This window comes from Aythya ferina (assembly GCF_964211825.1).
Source record: "Aythya ferina genome assembly, chromosome: 2".
Lineage (NCBI taxonomy): Eukaryota > Metazoa > Chordata > Aves > Anseriformes > Anatidae > Aythya > Aythya ferina.
The window spans coordinates 86,600,420-86,627,267 of NC_140297.1; the positions used below are offsets into that span (position 1 = coordinate 86,600,420).

General features: G+C 38.6%; 1 protein-coding gene across 2 annotated transcripts in view; it reads right to left on the reverse strand.

The window, feature by feature from the left end:
• ADCY2 (adenylate cyclase 2) overlaps positions 1 to 26,848 on the reverse strand; it is a 202,890-nt gene that overhangs the window by 126,408 nt on the left and 49,634 nt on the right. For both annotated transcript variants that reach the window (XM_084510129.1, XM_084510130.1), the window contains exon 3: positions 7,439 to 7,600. In XM_084510129.1, coding sequence (XP_084366255.1) covers positions 7,439 to 7,600 — 162 coding nt within the window. The remainder of the gene's footprint in view (positions 1 to 7,438; positions 7,601 to 26,848) is intronic.

Consider the following 26,848-nt stretch of genomic DNA (forward strand, 5'->3'; position numbering starts at 1 on the left):
TGGAGATATTTTCATGATTTTAGAAAAGGTAGGCATGTATTATTTATCTTTGGTGCTTTGATGGTTTCCTACACATCTCACCAGAACTATTTTCTATGCATTTCTAACATGCTGATTTGGGGCTGCAGGTATAAACTGCTTTTGAAAAACTAAACTATACTTCTTTGCATATGGTCTCACTTCACTATGGCATTGCATATCTCAGCCTTTTTTATTTTTCTTTCATGTTAAGTATTGCAGGTCTCCTCTTTACATCCTTTCGGAAGATGTTCACATTCTCCTTGTTAATGCTTGAATACTATGAAAGGAAATTGCACATTCTCCTACATATCTATACTCTCCTAGGCAAGTGGGCTCTTCATAAGCATATCTAAACTGCCTTGAACAAGTGAAATCCAAAGTACATCTGCAGATTGTAAAAATAAATTAAAAACTATAGCAGCAGCTGGTATTTCAATACCTGCCTAGATTTAAGCATAGAATCAAGGGCAAAGAAACACATGTGCAATCATAAAAATATGCCTACTGTATCATGCTATACAAGGCACAGCATCCATCTCTGGAACTGTTTTGCAGCTGCTGCACAACTTGGTGAGCCAGACCGCTGCTGGGGTGGGAAAAGTGAAGGGAGAAAGGTAGGGGGGTGTGGGGGACACAACAGCAGTAGCTGCTGCTCCAAGAAGTACAGCCTCCCCCTTCAGTAGCAGTCACTGCAGTCTGCCTCTTCTGCAGTGATAACAGCAACTCCATTTGTGTATCTGCAGGTGAAAGCAAGAGTTAACCTGCATTACCTTCATGAACTGCTATTCCCCAGCTCTTTCAACAAATGGCATTCCAGGCTGAATTGTACTGTAGGATAAATTCAACCCACAGCTTTTAGCCATTCAGATTACTAACATTCCTATGTGCTTTAAGCTTTCACTGTGTAGCTTTACAGCCACAGAGGTTATATAATAATGCACGTACTTAAAGACACTGCCTTTCTTTCCATCCTTTTCTTCTGAACATTTTTTTTTCTTCTATCTACATAACAACAGCATAAACCAACTTCAATTCTGTTTCTAAGTCTTTTGGTTATGTAACATTTTCTTCTTTTTTAGCCAGTCAATACTGATGCTTTGTAATTGCATTTTGCTGGCATTCCGCTCATAATTTTACATAAATCATTTGTTCTAAATATCATCATCTATTAAATATGCTTGGTTAACAAATGAGTCTAAATTGGTGCTCTAAACACAACAGATAGGCCTATGTGATGCACGTTGATCAGAACATCTAGATGTATATTACAGATGCCATATTAGTTTCCTATATTTGAAAATTTAGTCTACCGTCTGATACTGTCTATTTTTTTTTTTCTAGGAGCTGATAAGACAGAAAAGAATTAGAAGTGCTATTAACTCTGAATAGATTAATGTAAATATTTATAATTTAGATAAAGAATGGTTCCTTTAGAGATTTCACAGAAGTATGAATTGCAAAACACCTGTTAAGCATCAGCTCATGAATCTAGCTAGAAATAATCATGCAATTATTGACAGGTTAAGCAACAGAAAGCTGCACACAGACAGAGGAGCACAGACAGATGGCTTGAATAACACCCCCTCACTGCTAGGACCATCCCAGCAGCCAGCAGCCCACCTCCAGAGGCCCAGAGGAGCACAGAGGCAGGTGGGAGCCCAAATGAAGGACTCAGCAGAAGGGACATCCTGCCCAGGCCCCACTCGCTAAGGGGGGACCCACCTCGTACATGTATGTGCGTGCCTGTGTATTGTCACTAGTGGGACCTCCACCCTGTCCAGCCAGAGAGGGGAGCAGGATGAAGCTGCTGGTGCTGTCTGGGTTTGTGTCTGCCTACTGCAGTCAGCCTCCCCACAGCAATCATGGTTTGCAGGACAGGGTAAGAAGGGGCACTCTGTCAGAGGTAGTGAGTTGTTGCAAAAGGTCCATCAGTGCATGACTTAAATACATGATGAAAGGACACCAAATCTGATGCTGCATTCAGAACACAGGGGTCTTAACAATTACAGGCCTGTCAGCCCCACTTCAGTGGTATGTGAGACTTCTGAACAATCTTTGAAGGAAAAAATCATGAAAAACATGAAAGTTTATACTTTAAACAGGATAAACTGCAGCAGAGTTTTGCACAATACAGTTCATATCAGACTAACCAGTTTCCCTTGAAAAGGCACGTGACTTGTCCAGACAGATGACACCCAGCAGGTCTTATTTTTTAAAATTCAGAAGAAAACTGACACGGTGGAAAACCACTGGCAGTGCCAGAAAATAGGAAAGAGACAGAAGACACAAAACACAAGCCAGAAGAATCACACTGCTGGTGGGTTTCTGGGCCAGGATTGCATAAGCCACTGTGGTCTCTCAGACTGGCAGAGGCAGCTACACGGGTGGGGGTTAGTTCAAGGGAGGACTCCTCCTAAAAGCTCTCTGAGGCTTTAACACTTCATAAGCCAAGCACTAGGACCCTAACAGCAGACTGCTGACTAGCCAAACCTGCCACAAAAATCAATTCCTGTGTCCTATTCAGGAGGGAAAAAAAGGTAGAAAAAAGGAATTTAACTTTATTTAAAAAATAATAATACCAATTTCTTAGTCACTACAAAGCTTGAAAAAAAATATCCTGAAAGTTTGTGTATCAGGAATCAAACAGAAAACATCCTTTGGAATTCTAGTTAGCATACACACACCAGCAAACCACATAAGACTAGGGTAGTAGGTTCATCTTTAGTTGTCCTTAGCACAGAAGATACAATCCATGTCATAATAGGTCACCTCAGCCCAGATGATGGTAAATGCACATGACATTGTGTATGTGGCCTTGGAATTTCCCAATTCAAATGTTCTTGAAATTAACAAAATTTTCATTCGGCATTATCTTAGAGTTTATCCACGCTAAGAGAAAGGAGCTGACAGCAGAAGCAAAAATCAAACAAAAATCATATAAAAATTATTACAATTTGTTTCTTTTTGCTGTATGCATTCTTGAACAGCGTCCAAAATAATTTGTATATATACACATGTACATATGCATGCTGTTACAAATTTGCGCCTTTAGTAGGGACCACTTCTACAATGCTGCCAGGAGCTGCCAAAAAAATAAAAAGTAAGGAACACTTGTTTAAAGAAAAAGACTTGAGTGACAGTTTGTAGCAATTTAGACAAGGTTTGGAAAATATTTAGGCTAGCTAGTGAAAAAAGATTACAAAAGCGACAACTTTGTTTGCTGAGAGAGTAAAAACATTTTTTTTTAAAGACTAAAATAAAAAAAAATCACACCCCTCATATATAACATAGGGAAAAAGAAAAGTGGAACCTTCTAGTACATTTAAGGATATTGTTTTGCTTATTTTTAACTTATTGAAATGACCTCTATTGATAGTATCAGCCCATTCCAAGATCAGAACAGCTGGGCAGTTAATAAAGAAGGAAACCCACAAGTATGTGATTAGAATCTGCTCTGGTTTGGGGAGAAACAGGTTATGTGTTTGTAACAAGGGATGGCAGTGAAATACTTCTCATTCCAGCAGTAACTGGAAGGGATGTTAAGTTGCTTAAGTCTTCTGAGCCAAATGCCTTAATGGCACAACTAGAGGTGTGTTCTCCTGCAGCGGTCCTAATCATGAGGGTGCCAGCAGGAACTCCATGTTACAGCTTCCCTGCATAGTAGTAGGATGTTCATGTGGAAAGAGGGAGCAGAGTCCTGGACTAGATAGGGCTAGGATTAAAATTGTCAATAGAAAAAAACATACATACACAGTTGGTTTTTTTTTGTAAGTTGAGGCTGGAACACAGGACTCTTTTTTTCCTCCTCCCTGTCACAGATCCCACTGCTGTGCATTCAGCTCTGGGGAGGCTAGCTGGGTGTTTTATGGCAGAACCCGTGTCTCTGTGCTGAGCACCACAGCACACTAATCTCTTTGTGGACTGAGTCCCCGATTAGCATTTGGCACCACTGCAGCTTCTCCTGGCATGTTTCTCTAGGGCTAACATCCACGTGGCAAGGAAGATGCTGGCAAAGCACAAGAAAGGACTCAGAGAAAAGCTGAGAAAGTGATGCAAGGCTGAGCTAGTATAAAAGCAGGCAACCCATTTATTTTACTAACATAAAAGGTTATGAACTGAATTCAGGGTAGTCTAGAAATACTCTCATGGGAGAAAAAGAAATTGGGTACTACTGGGTCTGCCCATTCTAACAGATGAAAGCTAGATGAAAAGGCTAGACAAATTCCTACCAGTAAAGAGGAACATGATTTTAACACCAGCAGTCAACAACCGTGGACAAAGAAGTCAAGGCTTGTGGAAGATCTCCATCATGGACAATTTTTACACTAAGGATGATCCTTCCTCCCCAAAAGACATGCATGGGCCAAGCAGAAACTAGCTCATGCAACCAGCAGAGAGTATTGAAGAATTATTTACCTCAGCAGGAGCCTTTTACCTCAATACCTCTGACTGCTACCAGCACTGGATAATCAAAAGCATGCTAAGTACTTCAGCTATAATGAAGCAATTTTAGGTGTAAAACTTTAGAGCAGCAAACCCAGCAAAATAGGGTCTGCCTAAGCTCAACATAAGAACATACATGTACTTCTGAACATCAGTTTTTCTCTGCTGACGGACTGAAGGTATGCTTAACTTTCAAAATGCTATGGGATACCAACCAGAGTCACTGCGAGACGCTAAAAAATTGGAGGGGGTCGGGCAGAGGGCTACCAAATGGATTAGAAGGCAGAAGTTGCTATACAAAGACTGAAAGAACTGAGTTTGTTCAGCCAAGAGAACAGAAAGCTCCAAGGAAATTAATCAGTCTTCCAATACAAAGAAAGTAGTTATAAAGGAAATGCATGCGGTCTCTACAGAAGGATATATGCCATATATACATGACACATATGCTATAATATCTGTTGTTTACCCACCAGCAGATTTTTTATACTACTTTCTGCTTCTTAAATGTGTGCTACTAGTTTTCTACCTGTGGAAAAAATAAAAAATCCTGCCAGAAAGAAAATGCACAATTCATGGCTAACAGCATTATGGATTTTTCTTCTGCTTTCCTGAGATGAACCAGTAGCCCTGAAATCATAATATATATATATTTGTAAAATCTGAATGTATCTCCCAAACCATGGATTTACTCAACTTTGAATGATTTTTTTAAGCTTTCAAAACTCAGTCTACTGCTATTTTCTCATCTCTGTGCTGTAGTGACTGAGCTCTGTGAAAGAACTTCATTTCAGGCCTCACAAAATTCTTCTCCCCTCCCACCCCCAAAAGAAAAAGATTCAACAGCATGACCCTTTTAAATAACCATACCCCATTTCTGTTTTTTAGAAATTACACACACTTATCCTATACCAACCTGAGGTGCATCATTGACAAACATGTTATTTCCGTTTTTAATATAATCAGTATCGCTAACGCAATCCTTTGTTTGTGGTCCAGATTTCAAACACAAAGAACACAAAACAAACATTTTTCTGCTTATACTCCAAAGTATAAACAACAGTAATCTAAAAGAGTCCAGAGGGCACAATGAGCTGTGGTGCAGCACTCCATCCCTGCCACACATCCATGAGAACGTGGTGTGCTCAGTACCTTCAGTAACTGCCAAAATATTCAGAACATTTCATACGTTTTGCAAAGAGGGAATAGAAAATTAATAACATTCTGGAAATTAAATATTCTTAACAAATTTACAAACCGCTCAAAGACTTCCACTCTTTCCAAATGATACTGGAAGTTGCAGAAGAGATAAAAGACATTAATTGTACAACAGAGCCCATAATTTACTTCTTTTGATTCTGGAGACATACTGTGTCTAAAAAGTAACATCTCTGAAAGTCCAGTTTCAGTTGTACCGAATTTTAATGGGCTAGAACGATAGACAGGAAAATAAAGAAATGTTCCCAAGAGCAACACCATACCAAAACATTTTAGGGAAGAAGCTGCCAACTTATTAATACATTTCTATGCCCTAAACAAAGCCCATAGGTCAACATGAAATAACATCCTCCTTGATTTATTCCACTACAATTATCAACCATGGTCACCATGGTTCTTGTTTAACATACAGCACAATTCAGCAGCCTCAGCAACAAGCACACAACTAACCCAAATCAGGAGAAGAAAAGTAAAACCACATATCTCACCATTTGAAAATTTCTATCGAAAACTACATCTTAGAACATCTATTGTTTTTCAGACTTCAGTTTCAATACTTCAGATAACACGGGTCTGCAGCTATGTCTGGAAATAAAATGCATTTCCCTGAATAACTTACAAAGCACAACTTTTGTAAAATCACTGCAGTTTTGAAGTTATGCTCTGAGACACAGTGTTTTTTTGAATAAGGCTGAAGTAACTTGAATGGTTTTCTTGTTCTACTGATATGTTTATAAAAATGCATTTACTTCTAAGCTTCGGTGCCATTTTGATGCAAAAGTTAAAAGAATTCCTTTTCCCTAAAATGACACAAAGATAGAAAAGAGCACGTATATGCTTTTCAAAATGAAATCTGTTTTTTTCCTTAAAATAGAGATTTCCAGTAATGACAGCTAGGGTCACCACAGTACCACAATAAAAACTGTTGTACTTCACCATTTGAAAGTTCTTCTGCAGAACAGGGAGGGAAAAAAAAAAAAAAAAAAAAAAAAAAAAAAAAAAAAAAACCTACTATTAGGATTTTTTTTTTAAATATTTGTCTGTGGCATGTCCTGTAGTACAAGTATCAGAGTTTAGTTACAAGCCAAAACCCAACTGCAAACACCGGTGCATTCTCTAAATGCCATGGTGTCTGCAGCCAGCCTGTCCTCTTCAATCAGTGGGCCCAGCCAGGACGAGGCTGTAAAATTCCTATAAAAGGCTGAGAATTACAAAATTAGGACAAGTCCTACATCAGACTTCGAGAGGACAATCTCTTTCCAACAAGAAAGGTAACCCAGCTGACCACAGGGTCAAGCATTCATGGGTCAAGCATTTTCGCTGCTCAGTGCATTTTTGAGTAAAAGATAACACTGCTACCTGGAAAATTCCTTTGTCTTAGAAGTTAGTCTTTGATGAGGTGAGGAGAGCAGCAAGCAAGCAAGGAGAGCATACACACACAGAGCATATATACAGAGCTGAGTGGTAATGCACCTACTAGAAAATGGTTGCATCACATACTTTTTTGATCAATGTCAGTTTTAACACTGGTAAGCATTGTGTGGCTATAGATTCTATCACTTCAGGTCGGTTTCAGCAAGACATTACATTACTGACACCCCCGTGATTAGAAAATGACTAACGATGAATTAAGTCTGTGGCAATTCAGAAATGAAGAGAGACATAAATTTATACAGCCAAGCCCCAGTTGAGAAACTTGTGGTCTCATTTACCAGGATATTCAGCGTGCAATTAATCATTAATTCCAAAAAGCACCTACCTGCCAAACCAAGTGTTCCTTTACAACAGCTGTACCCGACAGACAGACGCTCAGCACAATCGTATGAGACGCAGAGGTCAAGACGCTGGCAACTATAGCGTCCCTCATGTTGAAGGGCAGCATGGTATACACCACGAAAATAATGAACAAGAAAAATGACACCTGTGCAAGACAGCAAGACAAAAAAAAAAGCATGTCAAATTCACTCTTGAATAATATTTAAAAAGTAGCATTTCATTTTGAACATCATCGGCATAAAGTTACTTATCTTTTTTTCTTATAGGAAAGTTACTGTTAGCCACTGCAGAAAATTGATTTAGGAAGAATTAATTTAAGAAAGTATTGGAAAAATTGCATTATATTTAATTTAAGAAGTGCAGTTTCAAGATACCACTTACTGGTTCAAGAACTTCACAGTGCTCCAATTTATTTAGCATTTCAAATTTAACTTTAAATTTATGTTTTCAAAGTTTAATTTTATTAACCACCCTGTGTACACTTAGAGTGTAGCTCCCCTGCGACTAGTGGTTTCTGATGGTAAGCTGCCTTACAAAATAATTCATTTGCCAAATCACTCCACTCCAGGGTCTAAGGAATTGCAATACAGAGAAATTTCATTCATCTTGATGCACTAAAAATTTACAATTTAATAAAATGTTAGATTATATAAAAAGCCAAAATTGAGACAAGCATTCTTGTTTAACAAGATTATACCTCATGTGCATATAGATGATGTATGTCAAATTCAATAAAAACACAACGTTTATTTGGACATGAAAAGTAACTTCACACAATCACAGCCCATAAGCAGAATTTACAGTTAGCTTCCTAGAAAAAGATACTGGTATCCACACTGTAGGGAACAAACTCTCCAAATACACAACCCAAACTGTATCAGGAAAAGGTATTCCTTCATTACACATAGAAAAGATTACGTATTTGATGATATGTATACATTCCAAGGTCCACCACATATGGAGAAAGAATAAGTGGATTTGGGAGACAGATTTTGCATACCGTAGTAGACCGTTTTGGAAATGTGTCAGCCAGACTATCAGCTGACAGCACAAGGAAACAGAAGCATTTGACATCTCTTCAGTTTCAGTCTTCCTTAAAGCTTTAACCGTGATCAGATACTAATGAAACTAACAGCAAAGAAAAAGAGCCTAAAAACTTGGTCTGGGTAAGAAGAGGATTATGTAAGCATGGTGTTTTCGAAGTATCCTGGCTTGGTAAAAATCATCTGGGATACTGAGAGAGCTAACTGATAATCTGAAAATTGGGGAAGATGCAGAAAGTTCTGGCAGGCTGGAAGAAGGAAGCACAGAATATGCCTTTGAAAGGCTGGGAAAAAGAAAAGCTAAGGAGTTAATAACTCCTTAGCTTCAATTCCTGTTTAGCTTCAATTCCTGGAGCAGTAACAGACCAAATAATAAAACAATTCATAAGCACATGTACTGAAAGTTACGACAAACATAAGTAACAGCAAATGTGATTTTGCTGAAAACAAATCATGTTAAAAGCAATCTCATTTTCTTCTATGTCACAAAAACAGGCAGCAGCGTAGGCGAACAGGCTGAATGAGTTAGGTGGTAAGAATGGAAGTGAAAGATCCTGTAATATGGACATAACATGGCTGGATACCAGAGGGAAAAAAACCTTACAGGCATATAAGACCCGCTGCCTCAGACATGTTTCCTGTTAAAAAAAAAAAATGGTTTGAAGAAGAATCCTAGTCCTGGGAGATGGATTTGTATTTCAAATGCCTCCAAGTCCCAGGGACTTTTCATGGAAACAAGGTTGCATTGTTTCCATGTTTAGCTTTCTAATCGACTTGGGGGCAGAAGTCATTTACATATTTGTGAGAACTTCGTGATTAGAAAATAAAAAATTATCCTTCTCTAACTGGATTGTTTCCAAAAAGCAGGGCTTGCATATTTTATGTACTTGAATATGGCTTGGCTGTATTGCCAGACTAAACAATCCATCTGACTTGTGAGGTATATGCTAGGTATAAACTAAAACTCATTAGTGGATTTAAGGTATAATATGATGCCGTTGTTTTTCAATTTCAACATAAAACAGACTGCTAAGCACAGGAAAATATTTTGGTATATTGCAATATTTCTAGTGGTATTCATCTTGGTACCTAGAATAACACTGTGTCAGCCACACATTTGTAATACTGCTACCAACAACTACCCTTTCTGTAAGGCACTCCATTACTTTCTATGGTTAAAATAAATGGAGAATTTTAACCTTCCACAAATACGAATACGGAGACTTTTCAGAAGTTTCAACCCCACTTGACACTACACATTCAGACCTCAAATTCTCAGTTACTCAACATTAAAAAGGCTTAGCTGGACTGGAACCAGGCTAGAGAACTCTTGACGACAAATTGATCTGTTAATTCTTATATTTTCATATAGATAAACACCAGATGCTTAATGTGCATCGGAAAGCAGCCAGTGCACAATCTTGAAATTAGGGTATGAAAATGCTGTGGCAGAGCAGAAGAGATACCTGCCATCTTTGGCTTGCTAAGACACTGAAATGCACATGGGAATTGTTCTCGTTGATAGTTCTTGACTCTTGGTGACCCCTTTTCTCTATTTCCAGTAATGGTCTAATGACCCAAGGACTTAAGAGCTCCATTTATCACAAAGGCTCCCTTTTGATTTCACCATGGCTCAAGAATATTCTCCGTGGGTACCCGGAAATATAATGCTTCTACCCTTCATCTGCAGAGCAGACATAAGTAGTACATAAAGCTTGGGAACACACCATGTATTTCTCAAGTCACTGTATTTAAGCTTATTACTATAGGAGGTGATACTCAAAGGCTTCTATGTAAGGTGGTTCTTCAGGTGGAAATAGGCAGGCTTTCTGGACTGAGTCATCATCTGCAAAATGCATAGAAGCCTTTGACGTTTTTCATGATCTTTTTGCAAGAATTTTCAGAAAAATTGCTGTTATAGACATTAAAACACAGCAATGCCAAGCTCTGAAGGACCTGACTATTCCACTGCAAGAGTTAGAGTAGAGTAGAGTAGAGTAGAGTAGAGTAGAATAGAATAGAACAGAACAGAACAGAACAGAACAGAACAGAACAGAACAGAACAGAATAGGATTCAGTTGGAAGGGACCTTCAAAGATCAAGTCCAACTGCCTGACTACTTCACAGCCAACCAAAAGCTAAAGCACAGTTGCCAAAGTGTGTCACTGCATGTGTGCATTTGGTGTACGTATCCATCAGTAAAAACAGTATTAATTTACAGTGCACTGTTTTTGACGCTGTTAAAAGTAGGCTGTTCCAACAAAGCGTGCCATAACCACAAAGCCTGTCGCTGTTCTGAAACTGTGTTGGAAGCAATCGTTGATGTGAGTCATCACTACCACTGCCTAGTCGAAACATGCCTTTTGTCCTGATCTGAACTTGGACTGCTTTAGGAATTGGATTCTCAGACTTTTCTGAAAAGCTTGTCATTTTCCACACCTTGGAGATGAGTATCCTTGAGTGAACCTCGGGCACTGATGCTATGCATCAAGGCACATAGTATTCCCTTTTGGTTAACACTGGTGTAACATCTTACAGAGAAGCAGGTGGGTATCCTGCTTTGACTGAGGGATATACAGGGCTTTTGCCTATTGTTCTTGAGTGTCGGATTTTATCCAGATTTTATCTGAATCATACTGGTGACTGTGACCTGGGAGAACTGGTATGAAGTAGATAATACTTGGTGGTTCACAGACATGACTGTTGGAAAAGTCACTGGTTTGGACTGGGGTAGCACATACTGCAGAGGATTTGGAGCCTGTGGAACCAGACCATTCTCAGAAACCTTTTCTCCCTGCTGTTGTCAGTTTCTTTTCTGAGTGGCGTAGCCTTAGCTCTGAGGGGTATCTGGAGCAGAAAGTTTAACATTTTTCACACTTTAAACTGTCCTTCCTTGCAAATATGATGCCTCAGGGGATGTCGCCTTTCTACTGAGAACTGTATAACAAAGATATTAATCATTCATTTTATACAAATTATGTTCCAACAATGACTCACAATTTCCCCAGCTAGTCATCCCTTATAAGACTGTGTTAAAGAGTTAATCATAACTGGCTTGGCGTATGCAAAAATCACTCAATGTTATTCTGACCAGAATTTCCCCTTGGGGAGTATGACATCTTGACACTGAAGCAGACACGTAAATCCAAATGTATTGTTTCAGTATGAACCTAGAGGAAAGCACTGCTCTAGACACACAGCAGTAGTGACACAATAGTTCATGAAATATCTGTAGTTCTTCAGGACAGCTTATGACACACAAGTGTAATGACAGCAAAACTCTCAGGAAAATAGAGGTCACTTTTGAATGTAAATCCAAGATCCTGTTCCCATAATTAAACAGACTACAAACATTCACATTAAGTGGGCCAACCCATTATACGATTGCTTTCAGAGGTTTTTCAATATCATCCTCCTCCTTAATTGTTTAAAGGGAGTATTAATAGGTAATTAAAGATTTTTTTTCCCTTGGAAAGAAAGACACTTGAATTATGGCTACTGATTTCAAAGGTTGTCTATATACATCATAGCACAAAATAAGCTACACTAGTTTTTTTCTGAAAACATAACTGAGTTTCATGGTATAATTGGCAGGACCTACTAATCTTACAAAATTTTTACAAACGCTATATTCATGATTTAATACAATGCATGTATTAAAGTGTCAGAAAGGTATTTATAAAAGCTATAAACTGTATGTTAAAACTGTAGCCAGAGTAACTGATGCAAATACATAAAGGTCTTTGCCACTCTACGTGTTCTGAATTCCAGAAGTCAATCTGCTGACTCAGACTTTTAGAAGCCAGGCAATGTGCAAAGAACTAAATTAGCTCCCCATATAAAACAAAAATTTCATTGAGTGCTAAAATCACCTTCCGTTCTGAAACACCTTTGAAAAGTCTTAAATTATGGAAGTATAGGATGAGGAAAAGGTGGTCCTGTTGTTCACCAAATCCTGCAATACTGGGACAAAAGGGCATTCAACAAAACTAGTAGAAGATTGATTTAAAACAGATGAAAAGAAAGTACATCTTTATGTAGCAGATTGTGAACTTTTTGAACTCACCACCGCAGGAGGTCATCGTGCACCAGTAGGTTAAAAAAAGAGATTAAACAAATTCCTGGACGACTTGTCCATGAACCAGTAATAAAAAGAGCAGGCAGGGATGTACCCTCTGACATTTCTAGAACCACTTGGGATGCTGGGGAAGTACAAAGGGAACAGACCACAGGAAGTGATCCAGCTTTGTGCTGTCTTTTAATAGCAGCTCCTCTTGCCATTCTCACAGACAGAATATGGTAGTAGATGGACCATGACTCTGACCCTGCAGGAAGTTTCCTATGTCCTTATGCTTAGACTTTAATGCACTTTATTTAAGAGAGAGAGAGTGAATAAAAAGAAGCACTTATGACACAGTACCTTCCCTGGCTTTAAAATAAAGCAGGGTAATTCAGAATGAGAACTGAAAGTCCAACTAGACTATGAACGGAAAGCATTGTAGAATGATTTACTAGTTAGAAGGGAGTTGTGAGAGGAAAGTTCAATTTTCAGCAACGCCAGGATATAATACAAAAGAAGCTAAGTTTTAGTCTATATAAAAATAATGTTTTTTGAGTATCGGGTACATCATAAATCTCAAGAATAAAAAAAAAAAAAAAAAAAAAAAACAAGAAGAAAAGATTTTTCTGTGATTTACTTAACAAAATTATGTCCACAATAAACTCTTACTACAGTCACTTTTACTAAACATGAAATTTTATTTCCTAATGATTATCGTAGTAGGTAGTAAACAACCCTGTAAATCATCCCTTGTTCTTGATCACAGGGAGCTTTCGAACTAATAATCCCTTTCTTTTGTGTGGAAGTCTGGGCTTAAACGGCATCAGGAAACAAATATTCATTACAGCCTCTGCCAAAAAATTAACCACAACCATTAGCAAAATAGGGTAGAATAAAAACAAGTTTACTGCAGGAAAGCGGATACTTTAAATTAAAATGACTGTGCAATAAGGGTCCTATAAATGTGCTGCTAAAGTCACAGATTAATATGACAAGATGAAAGATTCCCGAAAAGGTAAGAAACTTCACATTTTAAATAATCAAAAGATAATCTGATTGCCTACGGTCTGCTGTTTGGTTGCTTTCCATGCCTCAGAATCTTTTCTTTCATTGAGTGGGATCAGGAAAAGGGACACAGGATCTGGAAGGAGTGACCCAAGGACAATTAGCAGTGACCCAATGATCCATACCAATTTTTGGTCCTTCTTGGTACAGAAAGAAGGGACTGAGCTACCATTATCTCCACCAGCCTTGAGATTATCCCTGAGCACACAACCAGGAAAGGAAGACTTTGGTTCACTCTGTAACTCACTTTTATCATTCTCTTCCTCATTTTATTTCTCCTCTTTCTGCTGCATCTCACTGGCTTTGTTTCAAGCATAGCAGAGTCTAATTAGTCAAGAAGACAGATTTACCCTGTTACAACACTGACAGGTTCCTGCAAGGAGAAAGGCAACTTCACAAAACACTATGTAGTCCAACAACAGCATGTGTTTACAGTGATTTGAGTCTCTACCTGGACCAAAAGCAATAAACTATGCCTTTGTTTTTTCAGTGATGAGACTAGTGAAAAGCACCAGAGAGAGAGAATACATCCTTCCTCTTTGCTTTGCTTCCCTTTTTTGTTTTGCCCATACATATTAAGAACAGAAACCTACAGCAGCACTGATTTGTGATTATCACAACTAACATTTTCTGTAAAGGACAGTTGATAAAGTCTTCAATGTTACCTAAATAATTTTTCATAAAATGTCTTTTTTTTTTTTCTTACAACCATTAGGAAAGAGATTTAAAGATGTAGTTAAAACCAAAATCCTGTCTTCCCATACCACAGGAAAATTAAAAACAGGCTTCTTTAACTCTGGCTAAACCCGTGCAGCATCCCCATCAGAAGAATCACAGAACAATAGGTGGATTTGTGTTGGAAGGGACCTTAAAGATCACCCAGTTCCAACCCCCTGCCATGAAATGCTACAGAACAGCACAGAATGCTAAAGTAATCTATAATTAATGCATTTTTAAAGTGGAAAATCAGAAGAGATCCAAATGATTGTATAGTATATGCACACAGACTGAAGTCCAAAGCAATAAAAATAATTTCACTCGGACTATTTGGGTGCTAATTTTATAACGCTTAGGCACCTGTACCTCAAATTTAAAAGGAGTCTAATGAGAACATAAATGAGGTAGGGAAGTGAAAGGTCCTATGAAATAAATCTTCTCAATCAGGATTCCATTACTGCAATAAACTACAAAGGTCCATCAGGATAAGAAACATTTATATGTCTCCAAAACTGAAACCTATTTTCTTAAGCATTCTCAATTGTCCGTTTTGGAGACAATCTCCTGGATTAGACTGCCTTTTGGTCTGTCTGTTTTCCTAAAGAATGTGTACAGAGGTTGCCTGCTTACAATACCAGCACTAAAAATACCTGCTAGTGTTATTAGTTCCATAATAAATTAAGTCGCTATAGTATTTTATTCTCTGCATAACCGTGTAGTTCCTTGCTCTATACAAGTTCATACTGAAACTAGAGTTTTAAATTATTGTGCCTCTGCCCATCAGTTAATTGCAACGCTTAAATTTACAAAGCAAATTTTCACTGCAGTGTCCATAACATTGTTACTCAATTATCATTTTTCCCTCTGTTCCCATTCCAGTCCTGTTCTTCTGACAAAAACATTTAATTCTTGTTCCCACTAATGAAATTGCTAGTTCTGATTCTAGATTTGGTTAACTCTAACACAACCTATGTGGTGCCCAAAAACTGGTAGCTACCAAAAACTGGTAGAAAACCATTTAGCAAAAAATAGAGTAAGTTCTGAAGGCTGGATACTGTCAGACAAAATCAAAGTGCGAAACTATAGGTACACATTAAAAACAAAGGAAAATAGCCATTGGAGCAGCATAAACAGTGCCACAGTAGAATTCCCATCATTGGGAATTCAAAAATCTTTCTAAAATGCTCCAAAGCTTCTATTGCAGCTATTAGATTTGCACTAGAAATTACCGGAAGCAAGTCTAAATTGCTCTAAGGGTCAAACAAAATTACCAGGTATAGTGCCTGAATAAAAACTAGAAATAAATGTATGCATTCGAAATACAGTATCAAAGAAACCAGGAAGGTTGAGAAAAGCAAATAAAATTAATAATAAAAAAGAAACTATAAGCATTTCTATTAAATAGCTTTTCTGAAGTAAAAATTAGCATATATTCTGTGGAAGTGGGGAGAAGAGAGAGATATAGAATCTGGGAGTGTTTCTCAGTACAGGTACTCTAGCAGAACAGCGCTTACAAGAGCACTTGAGCTATCACTTCATCTGTGAGCACAGCACCACATCAGGAGGTGGCTTTAAGAGGGAGCCTTCATCCTACAGCTGAGTAAGAGCTGGGCAGAGCTGTCATCCCAGGCGCCTGTTAAAATTTATACTTGCCACAGCCAGAACAACAGGATGAACTTGCTCGCTTGAGATCATTCCCCAGCCTTCCTTACAGTCATGTTTTCCCAAACGAATATATATTAGGATTTTGATCCCTTCTGCAGAAAGAGCTAGGGATCTCTGTGGATGCACTCACTGATGTGGGCGATGCTGCAGGTTCTGGAGGGACTGCCCTACTTCTCCCAGCTCTCCATCAACGTAACAACAGCAGGCCTGCAACACTCTTGAGACCTCATGCCAGAACCCTCTATACAAAATGTGCCTTTATATCAAAGATCTAAGACTCCAGATGGTTAGATAGCATTCTTCTTGTACAAGAACTACCTAATAACACATTTGAGATACCACAGAATCACAGAATCAGAGGTTGGAGGGGACCTCTGGAGGTCATCAAGTCCAATTCCCCTTCTCAAGCAGGGCCACCTAGAGCAAGTTGTCCAGGACTGCATCCAGTATCTCCAAGGAGGAAGACTCCACAACCTCTCTGGACAACCTGTGCCAGTGATTGTCATCACTCCTCCAGTAAAAAAAGTGTTTTCCAGCATTCAGATGGAATTGTGTGTTTTAATTTGTGGCCGTTACATCTTGCCCTGGCACCAGGCACTACTACATGGCTCCCTTTTCATCACCATCAGGTATTTAGACACACTGATAACATCTCCCCTGCATTTTCTCTTCCCAAAGCTGAGCAGTCCCAGCTCTCTCACCCTCTGCTAATACAAAAGATACTCCAGATGCTGAACAGTTTTTGTGGCTCTTCACAGGACTCGCTCCAAGTAAGTTCATATTTGTCTTGTACCAGGACAGGACACAACCCTAGAGATTTGGCCTAACCAGTGCTGAGTAGTGGGGAATGATCACCTCCCTCAAACTGCTGGCAATGTTTTTCCTTTTAGCCCAGGACATGACCATGGTCAGGTCAGTATGTATAATTCAACCTGCTAAGGAGGTCTGCACCCTGACAAATACGTGCCATTACCATACTGCCCCCCAGGAATTTCACCGCCATCAAAGCAGCCTTGACAGCACACTGAGCAGCCCTGGAAGTCCTCTGTGCTTGTGCTTAGCAGCAAACCCACCAAGACCAATGCTTGAACATGAAGAAGTAAAACCAGGGTCACGGTGAGCAGCAAAATGTGCAGCAGCTCAGCGAGCAACTGCAGCACCGCATGCTGAGGTGCACGAGATGTTTCAGAGAGTGAAACATGCCCCCTAACCTCCCAGGGAAAAAGGGCACGTCTCCTCCTGACCTTATCTGCTATCAGGCAGGAGCATGCAGATGAGAACAAAGAGCACTCGCTCCCTCTAGAGAGCAGGAGTTCTTTCCTTGAGCCTCACAAGGAACCACTGGGTGGTCAGCAAAGGGCAGCATCCCCACTGGGCTGACATTGTCTGCAGTGGCTGTCTTAATGGGGGGAAAGAACCAGAAGAGTGGAAAAGGGGCACGCCTGGGGTACATCTGTTAGGAAAAAAAATAATAATAATAGTAAGGAACCTGAACAAATGAAGTTTGGATTTCCTTTGTGCAAATCAGCAGTGCACAGATCAATAGCATTCGTTAACAGCTCAAGACAGAAACTGCTGCAAAGGAAAGACATGGCAAATGGAAATGTCTGAGCAGTATGACCCCACTTACATAAACCTGATAACTAGCTGTTTTTTTTTGCAGACTATGCTTTTTCACTAAGCATATATTTTTGGGCAAACCACTGAAGAAACACAAGGAAGTGCCAAGCAAAAGAACTGCTCAATGACTGCCATGAAATACTGTGACTGTGTACAGAATCGCAATAGCATAATGTTAAAAGAAAGGAAGGAAACAGATTTCTTCTTTAGGAGAGCTGCCAAAATAGGACATAACACCTCCTCGGAAAAATTTGTTAATCGTAGAAACAAAAGACCTAGAAATGTGTGATGTCAGAAAAACTACCAAGGCAAACACTTCCAGAGCCTCCACAGCACTATTTTTCCTTTGCTCTTATTCAGTTGCTCTCATGTTGTTACGCCTCCAGCCCTGCACGTGCAAATCCAGGGTTGCTCTGGCGGGTTCTCACAGGAAAAGATTGCCACTAGCATACCACCTCTTTTTTCCCCTCTTTTCCTTCTCTTTGACTATGGTTTTTGGTCGACATTAGGAACCCAATAATACATATGCAGAGAGCTTAACAGCCAAGCACCATGCAGCACCTACCCTTGATATAAGCATGGTCCAGTCACTACTAACAGCATCCTATGGAGGAATACCAGCCAGGAGGTTGAGCAGGTCCCAAAGAAAACCATATGGTCACTATGGGAGAATTATTAAAGGGAGAACCACCGGCTGCACTAGAGAGGCCACATAGGGAAGGATGCTTCTCCTGATGCTTCTCCTCCCAGCTGGACGCTGGGGAGAGTTTATCCTTTTTTTCTCCCTCTCCTATTTTATTTCTGTTTCTCCCTGAAAGTAACTTTCACTGCTACAGCCAACGCACATCATCAGACCCTGCCCATGTCTTCATGCATATGAACTTGCTGCAACATCCTGTATGCAACGCTGTCTTTCCCCACAACTTCTGAAAACCACCAAGTGATTTCCATCTGGAGAGATTGGTCAGGTTTCCAAAGCCATAAGACTACAATTTTTACATGAACCCTGGGAAGCAATGGTTGCTAGCAACCTGGATGCTCTTTCCTGATGAAGAAAACTACTGCCTTTGTGAAAGCGGCAATCTGGGCTTCCTTTCCCCCTTTAGCCCAGACAAGCAGGGCAGGGCAAAAGGCAGAGCTGAGAAATAAATGATTCAACATTAATGTATGAATGGACACATACCAAACCTAGTAAAAACAAACAGCACAACAAAAGAAAACAAAAGAAAACAAAACAAAACAATCTCTTTTCTGGTTTTGACATGTAAAATCACGTGCATTTTATTTCAAACACTGCCATATACACAACAGAAAAGGAAAAGGTACACAGACATTTGTTTCCCACTCTTCCTTCTGCTCCTTTTTTGAAACCGCCTCTTTTAAGAACATCGATCTCTACTAGGCTCACAGATACAGATCAGAGCAGTTTGTTCTTTGATAGGAATTTAATTGCAATTGCAATTAAAATCAAGACAAAAATACAGATAAAAAAATTCATGGTAATTCATAGAAACGGGACCTGTTTTGTTAACATATACAGGCCTTCACTTGAGAAGAACGTTTGTTGGGGCTTTGACCCTTTATTACAAATAGACTGAAAGATGAAAGAAGATTAAACTGGCGAAAAGTTACATGGAAATTACATTAAGGCTCATATTTAACCTGACAGTCAAGCAGACTCACCATTAGCACACTCATTCAAAGTATTAACTAATATTACTTTAATATACCAGCCATATTTAAAATGGATTTACACAAAATTTAAAGCAATTTTGCAACAGACAGCACCGTTGGAGAATATCTTTGGGCTGGGTGATCTAAACCATTGTAATAATTCTGAATTTAAATACAGATCCCTTCAAATTCTAAATATTGTAATTATTTTTATAAATTATTAATTGATTTAATGAATAATGTAGGCCCTGACACCAACTGACTAGTGATCTGATTTCATGTGGAGCTCTTGACTGTGGCTATCTTTTATTTGCAAAGAGATTAATTACATGGCTTTAGGATTATTTAAATATGGTAGACTAAATTAATCCCAGCAGGATGAATATAGAGAAAAAAATATTCTGACCCCTTTTAACAAGTATGGAGTTTCATGTATCGCAGTGTTGCAAATGTTAAAATTAGTCAACAACTAATTTACATATTATTTTGCATAAGGTTCTGGCCATCACTTCTTGAAAGGATTGTGGTGTTGGTTTTTTTCACACCTTTCTTTTCACTCCTTTCACACCACAAAGTTTTGTCCTCAAAAGTTTTCAGCTGAACAATTTGTATGGAAGTTTGGATTTGCCAGAGGGAACAGTAACACTCTTGACATTCCAGAAATCTGGTCAGAATTTTTCTGCAAAGTTTCCCAGAATCTGAACAGTACCTTTTCCCACTGAAATGTGTCTATGCAGTATACCGTGTACATCACAGGAAAAATTATCTGAATTAAACAATAAAATGCTTGGCGTCACAGTTTGTTTCTCCACTTAATAGAATCACAGAGTACTTTAGGTTGGAAGGAACATCCATTGGTTGGAGGTCATCCAATCTAGCCTCCTGGTTGGTTTCAAAAATAGATAAACTTCATATAATGTGCACAGATCTTGAATTAATGTATTGTTTACCAAACCTGCATGTATTCTTACACAGTGAAAAAGATAATTAAAAGAAAACCTTTAAACGGGGAAATATAGCAGTGAAAAGTTGAAGTGTTCCTTTCCTTCTTTCCTTACAGTAAGAAATAGCATTTATATCATCAATCATGATGGTCAATTTTGCAGGTGAACAAAACAAGGTAATTCCTCCAGAAGGAGAGGAATACTTTCCATCTCTTTTTTGACATACTCAGTCCCAAAGCATTATTAAACCCAGTCCCCAAAATCCATTCAAGTACCTGATCTTAGTAGGTACGTGACTGTAAGAAAATAACTGTCAAAATTAGAAGTGTCAAAAAGCGTTAAAAAAGAAATGGCCACATTTCACCTAAATTATGTAACAGTCTCAAAAACTAATGGAACTGTATTTTTTTTTTCCATGAAAAAAATAGCTAGAAAACACGTGCAAAAATTTCCACATATTGTTGGGGTGAAATGATGAAAAAGACAATCCAGCAGATGCATGAAATATAAATGAGCCCCTTTCAGTAGTGACAACAGTACAGGTTGCAGTAGTGCTCCTTTCTTTTTCTTTTGATGTTGAATGATTTGTATGCACAGTAATAAATAAATAAATAAATAAATAAAATGGAAACAGACATACAGATTAACAGTTCTGACTAAATGATGCTTCCTAATAAATATTTGTGGATCTTACTTAGACACCACTGGCAACCATGCATGGCTTGTAGAAAAATAATACAGTCATAAGATGATATTCTCAATGTATTTCTGAGGAGACCAGTCAACTATAAATGAGCTCATATGCTAAATCCAAAGACACTGCTGACTTAATTTAGTGTTAATAAATGAAAAAAAAAAATGGTGCGCACTTCAGAAATAGGCCCCTGCTGAGGTGAAATTGGGCTTCATAGCACCTCCATGATAAGTCTAAATGAAAATAAAGCTATTCTTCCAGTCAGTTCAAGGCCCAAGCATTTAAATAATCCAGAGAAATCAAGTAAGGTTTAAGCTAAGCAAAGGTCCTGCATCCTGCATTTATTTCGCATGTGGCCCACCCACCCAGAGGACTAATGCACTACCGACCCCACAAAGCTATGCCAATACATGCTGTTATACAAACTAAGCCACCTCACCCCTTCTTTCAGAATGGATTCAGCTTTCTTGGCAGGTGTCACTAAAGAATCTCGCAACACCTAGTGCAAGGGAAGCTTCAGCTTGGAGGAAATGTTTCCTATATTTTCCTTTGAGTTTTCTTGGATGGAAAAAATGGAAATGTATGAGCAGACTGTAAATGCAGCACAAACACTGTCCTGACTGATGAAGAGGAGTGTTTCACCTCACAGTAGGCTGGCGATTTGCAGGTTAATAATTTTATGCACCACAGGGCCTTTCAGCAGGCCAGGGAGAGGAAAGACACTATCCCTACCAGTAGGTAGTAACTGCTTTATCCATGCAAGGATGGAGACGAGGATGATGATGTGAATCTGAACACAACTGTAGGACAGGCTAGGTGTAAAGGAAACATATGTGTCCAGATCAGATTTCTGATCCACGAATTCAAATGTTTTGTTTGCGTAAGAAGACTTTTCCTATGCATAAGAACATGACGCCCAGCCACAGGATTAGATAAATCCCACAAACAACCAGACAGAGTAAGAGAAGCTTTGGAGTTGATATAAGGGTACTTAAATGTAAGTTTAATTTTCCTTTATTTGTTCTATCACATCTCAAAACTCTTGCATTTATCTTCCTATTTTGTAAATAAATCACATATTTTACAATTATTCTGGATGTTTTACAATTAAAATGGATTATTACAATTAAGCAGGTGATTGGTAGATAAATGGCAAACAACATCTCTTCCAAAGTAGTAATCCTTAAAAATGAGATATAAATCACACCATCACATTGCTCAACAGAAACTCCAGGGGATGCATGTACCAAGCTAGACCAGCTGCCTGGAAACTGGGAGGGAGGGCATGGTTTTGTAAGAAAGAGATTTCTCACAATTAGCACAAACCAATGACTGTTGAAATGAGCAGTGGCTTTACCTCCAAGAGTCTTCCAACAATTCTGAAGCAACTACAGTTGCTTCAGTTTTTAATTTATTTGCAATTCACATTTGTTTTTCCCACTCATTCAAAGGATGTCATTGAAAGCAATATAAGCTGCATGAAAATGCCGAACAGCTGACACAGAACAGCTAGTTCTACTGCGCTTGATATCCCAACCAGTAGATAGGTTATCTCCAAATTTTATAGATGCTTCTGCTTTAAAGTGCGACATACCTATGCCAGAAACATTTAGCAACTGCTAAGCACTGACCTGTCATAAATTAGATAAATATCATTATCCTAGCTTGAAATGAACCCGTGTATACCAGTACACCATCATAGCACCTGAAAGAGTGCTATGTGAGTGCTTACCAACAAGGGAAAACAGAGAGAAAATCAGGTATCATTAGACATCATCATTCCCATAGCCATACTTTTCAACATTCATAAAAGCACTTCTAGACTCCTATTACCACATCTAATTATAAACATCTTACAGACACTGTAATTATCTCCCCAATATGACATGAGAAATCTGAAACAGATCTCCACAGCTCTGAGTTGCAATTTTATACACTTTTAAGGTAATAATGGACAAATCTCATTATTATTCTGCCTCCAGTCCACTTCTACATTCCCTTTTTCCTAAAGGAATAGTTTAGTGAAAGCTTTAGCTACAAATGGAAAGAAGTATATATTACAGAAGACAGGATTAAAACATAAAACCAGAATACTATAAAAGTAGTGCTTCCAGTGGTACCTCTTGCAGGCATTGCTTTTCTTAAAAACAGCTCTCACAAGAGACAGTTAACTACGTTTGCAAGGCTGACGATATTTGTCATCGCTGTACTGAAACTGAATAAAAAGATAATTTATGTGTCCTCCCATCTATTTCTAGGTGAAATTAACATTATTCCAATTATAATTTTCTTTTTACTACAGAGATTGCAATACTTATTCTCAGACATTTTTGGTTTATATAAAAGTCCTGTAAATGCTTCTTTTCTAGATCAGGGCATTTTCATTTACGTCTCTGTACCTGAGAAAATGTTCTCTATTATACCTCAACACACAAATTCTTACAGTAAGGAAAAGCCTCCTGGCACCAAAGTCTCACCGTACAATGTCTGTTAATATTCCTAGGATGTCTGCAAGGATTTTTCCCCAGATTTCTTCTTGGACATCTAAATGAATCCTAACGGATTAAATTTGGTGATTCCTTTCAGTTCTATTAACATTACTGGAACATGCCAGCTTTCCCTTGTTGTCATGTAAAATTATAGAAATGATGGACTTGTTTCAGAGTCACTTCCTTCCTCTTGTGAAGTGTTATCAATATTAGAGAGGGCTTGCTTCTGTAAACATACAAAAACTATGCCTTCCTGAGCCAGTGTATCTCTATCAAATATAGAAAAAAATAAAGTAACTTGACTCTTATCACAGCACACATCCCACGGAAAGGGGAAAAAAAAGGCACTGTTCCTCTGCTGCTGCCACACTCTGACAGATGTTTTCGTACTACATGATGGGAAAGAAAACTTCAGTTTAATCCAGGTGGGATTAAATAGGACTAACTAGGAAGTATTGCAAAGGCAAGAGTTCAAAGTCCTCTTCCATCCTCACACATGAAAAGCAGAATCTCTCATGCCCCTTGAAACATTTTAGTGAAGCTGTTTTACAAGCTTGACTTACCTCATAATGATGGTCAGCCATTTTAGGCACCCTAGATGCCACTGTTAGTGAAATAATAATGATTGTTATTCCATAACTTTAATTCACACAAGCAGCAGAACAAAAAAGCTTGATGGGGAATGAAAAAGCCCAAGCTTAACTCTGTTTTCACTTACCTGATTACACAAATTCGTATCAGGGGAGTCATTTTTGATATACAGTGGTATGAGGCTAGTATTAAGCTTGATAAATTAGGCATGGATTTGGATACAGACAGTCGAAATAAAATTTCCATGTTTTTTCATTTTTATATTTTATTGACTTTACATACTTCAGTCTGCTCGTTTAACTAATTTCAGTAGCTGAGCAGTGGTTAAAAAACCTCTTGGACAAATGATAAATAAGGTGACATTGATGCTTGGGAAGGCACAACCTCTCCAAACTACCAAATGCAAATAAGCAGAGGTCAAAACATTTAAGTTAAAATGTTGTCAGATGGGAGAGAATAAAAAGTAGAAGTGAAGCAATTTGTATGTTTAAAATGAATAAGAATTCACAGTATGCATTAGCTTGAGCATGATTTTATCAATAGCGATTTTCTTTTGTAACCTCAAGTGTTATTTTTTCCTTAAATCCACTTATCTTTGTTGCATATTTTTTTTCTGTAGGGTCACAGACTCATTCACGTACTTGGGATTAGACACTGGTGTAAATGAACCAGCACAGCAGTTTCTGCAGACCCAATCGCTTTGAGTACACTTTATCTTCTCCCTTCCCTTGTCACACTGTTTCAGTTTGGAAACACTTATTGATCCGAACATTCAGATTTCACCTAACCAAAAGAATCATCAGTGAGACTGAGGAGCATCAATACCCTTTCTAATGTGAAGCCTGAAAAGCAGCCCACAGAGCTGCGGAGGCTTTCAGTGCTCCGGCTTGACCTTGGCAAACCCTGCGTTACTCAGGAAAATAATGACATTAAATGATTTCATCCATCTTGCAGTACCCCACATGCTTTGCAGAAAAATATCTTAAAGGCATCTGACGGAGGTCTGCATATGTGATCAGAAATGCAGGTTTTAAACAGAGAAGATCTGATAGGCTTTATAGTTCTTATGCAGCTACCCAAATTGGGTTATCCGCACCTAATGTCAGTTGCAAGATCCAATATATTTGATCTTGCTAGGACTAAAAGCAGGTTTTGAGTAGTAATCAAAACCCAGCAGTCTCCCTTTTCAAATGGTACTAAAAAACTATTTTTAGCCTGGGTATGTTATTCCATACAGGAAGAAAATGTTTTTGCATTTTTAATTGTAGGAATAAGAAGGAATATGATCTTCACTGTAAAAACATTGCTCTCTATTCCCAAGTGCCTACTAATGTCACCAAAAAAAAAAAAAAAAACCAACCTTTTAGAAAAACAACTAAACCCAAATCCCTTTCCTTCAAAAAAATATCTAGACTAAACATAATGTTGACTTTGGAAATGCCAGTAGAAACTGGTCTCTACCAACAGCCATGCTACTGCTGCTTACGTTAGGAGGAAAACACCTAGATATAACGGAGACAAACCAGATTCTAAGCCTCCAAAGCAGCCAGATATCCCTCTTTCTGGGTGCTGTCCTTCCTTCATGATAGCATCGTGTCTTTGCTTTTTCCACTCACTGTTTGATTTGGGTTTGGGAGGCATCTTTTGATTTCAGTTTACTGGCAGCACAGAAGTGGATACTAGAAACAGTTAACTTTGCCTTAAAAGCAAAGGGAAAACACACAGACTCAAGGCAGGAAGGTGAAATAATTTGTAGAAAAGGGCAGAAGGAAGCTGATAACCAGGAAATAGCTGTAATGTTACTAGACTATCTCACAGCAAATGTAGAGAGAAATGTGCTTGCTTTTAATAGCAGCATGCAGGACCTGAGCTATCTACATTTATAAGCCCTTCTTTTAAACCCTCTGTTGCAGGCAAAAGTGTCTTGGGGTGTCCCTGGCCCAGGCGGGTCACCCACAGATGTAGTCCTTTCGAAAAGATGCCCATTTGGGACAGAGCAAGCACCTCCTTCCAGGAGGACGCCTCCAGCCTGGTGCCTCATCGCAGCCTCTCCCTCTCTGGGAAAGATGAGTCTTCTGATGTCATTTAGACAGAATTATTCTCACTTATAAACAACTACATGTGCAAATGCATATTTACAAAAGTCTACAGCTTGAACTAAGAAAGGTAAAAGTTCTCGAGTGCTTTCCCACACAAACCTACCAGAATCATGCATCTGACAGTACTAGGCAGATTTACCACACAAAACATGACTGTACTTAAAAATATGCTGCAACGTAGTGGAAAAGGAATCTAAACACGACAAAAACCCTTCTGCTAAGGCCAGAAAATTAAAACAAAGAGTGAGAATATCTTAATTATGAGGTAAGAAAAAGATACCAAATAACACTACATATTGACAGTGCTACTTCATTAAAAATAAAATAAATAAAAATAAAAATAAAACAAAAAAAAAAAAACAAACAAAAAAACAGCATTTTGGAGCACTCTATCTTTGCGCTTTTCAGTGAGTTGTATTGCATAAAAGCACACAAAAGAAAAAGCTCTGTGCAAGCAGAAGTCTGCATCCAACCTGAGCTCCACCGAGGGTGCTGGGCTCCTCGCCTGTTTGGTTCTCATTCACAATAAAAAGCTCCTCCTGCTGGAATGTGTGAGCCACTCTCTCTCCCAGATGAGTAATTCCAATTCTGAAACCCCGTAATATAGTTTTTACAAAAAAAAAATAAATGCAACTAGTGCATCAATGATACGAAAAGATGCTTGCTAAGCCAAGCAAACCGTAGCTAAGTATATATTCCGCAGTGGCAATGCCGCGGTTCTTGCTCGTTTAG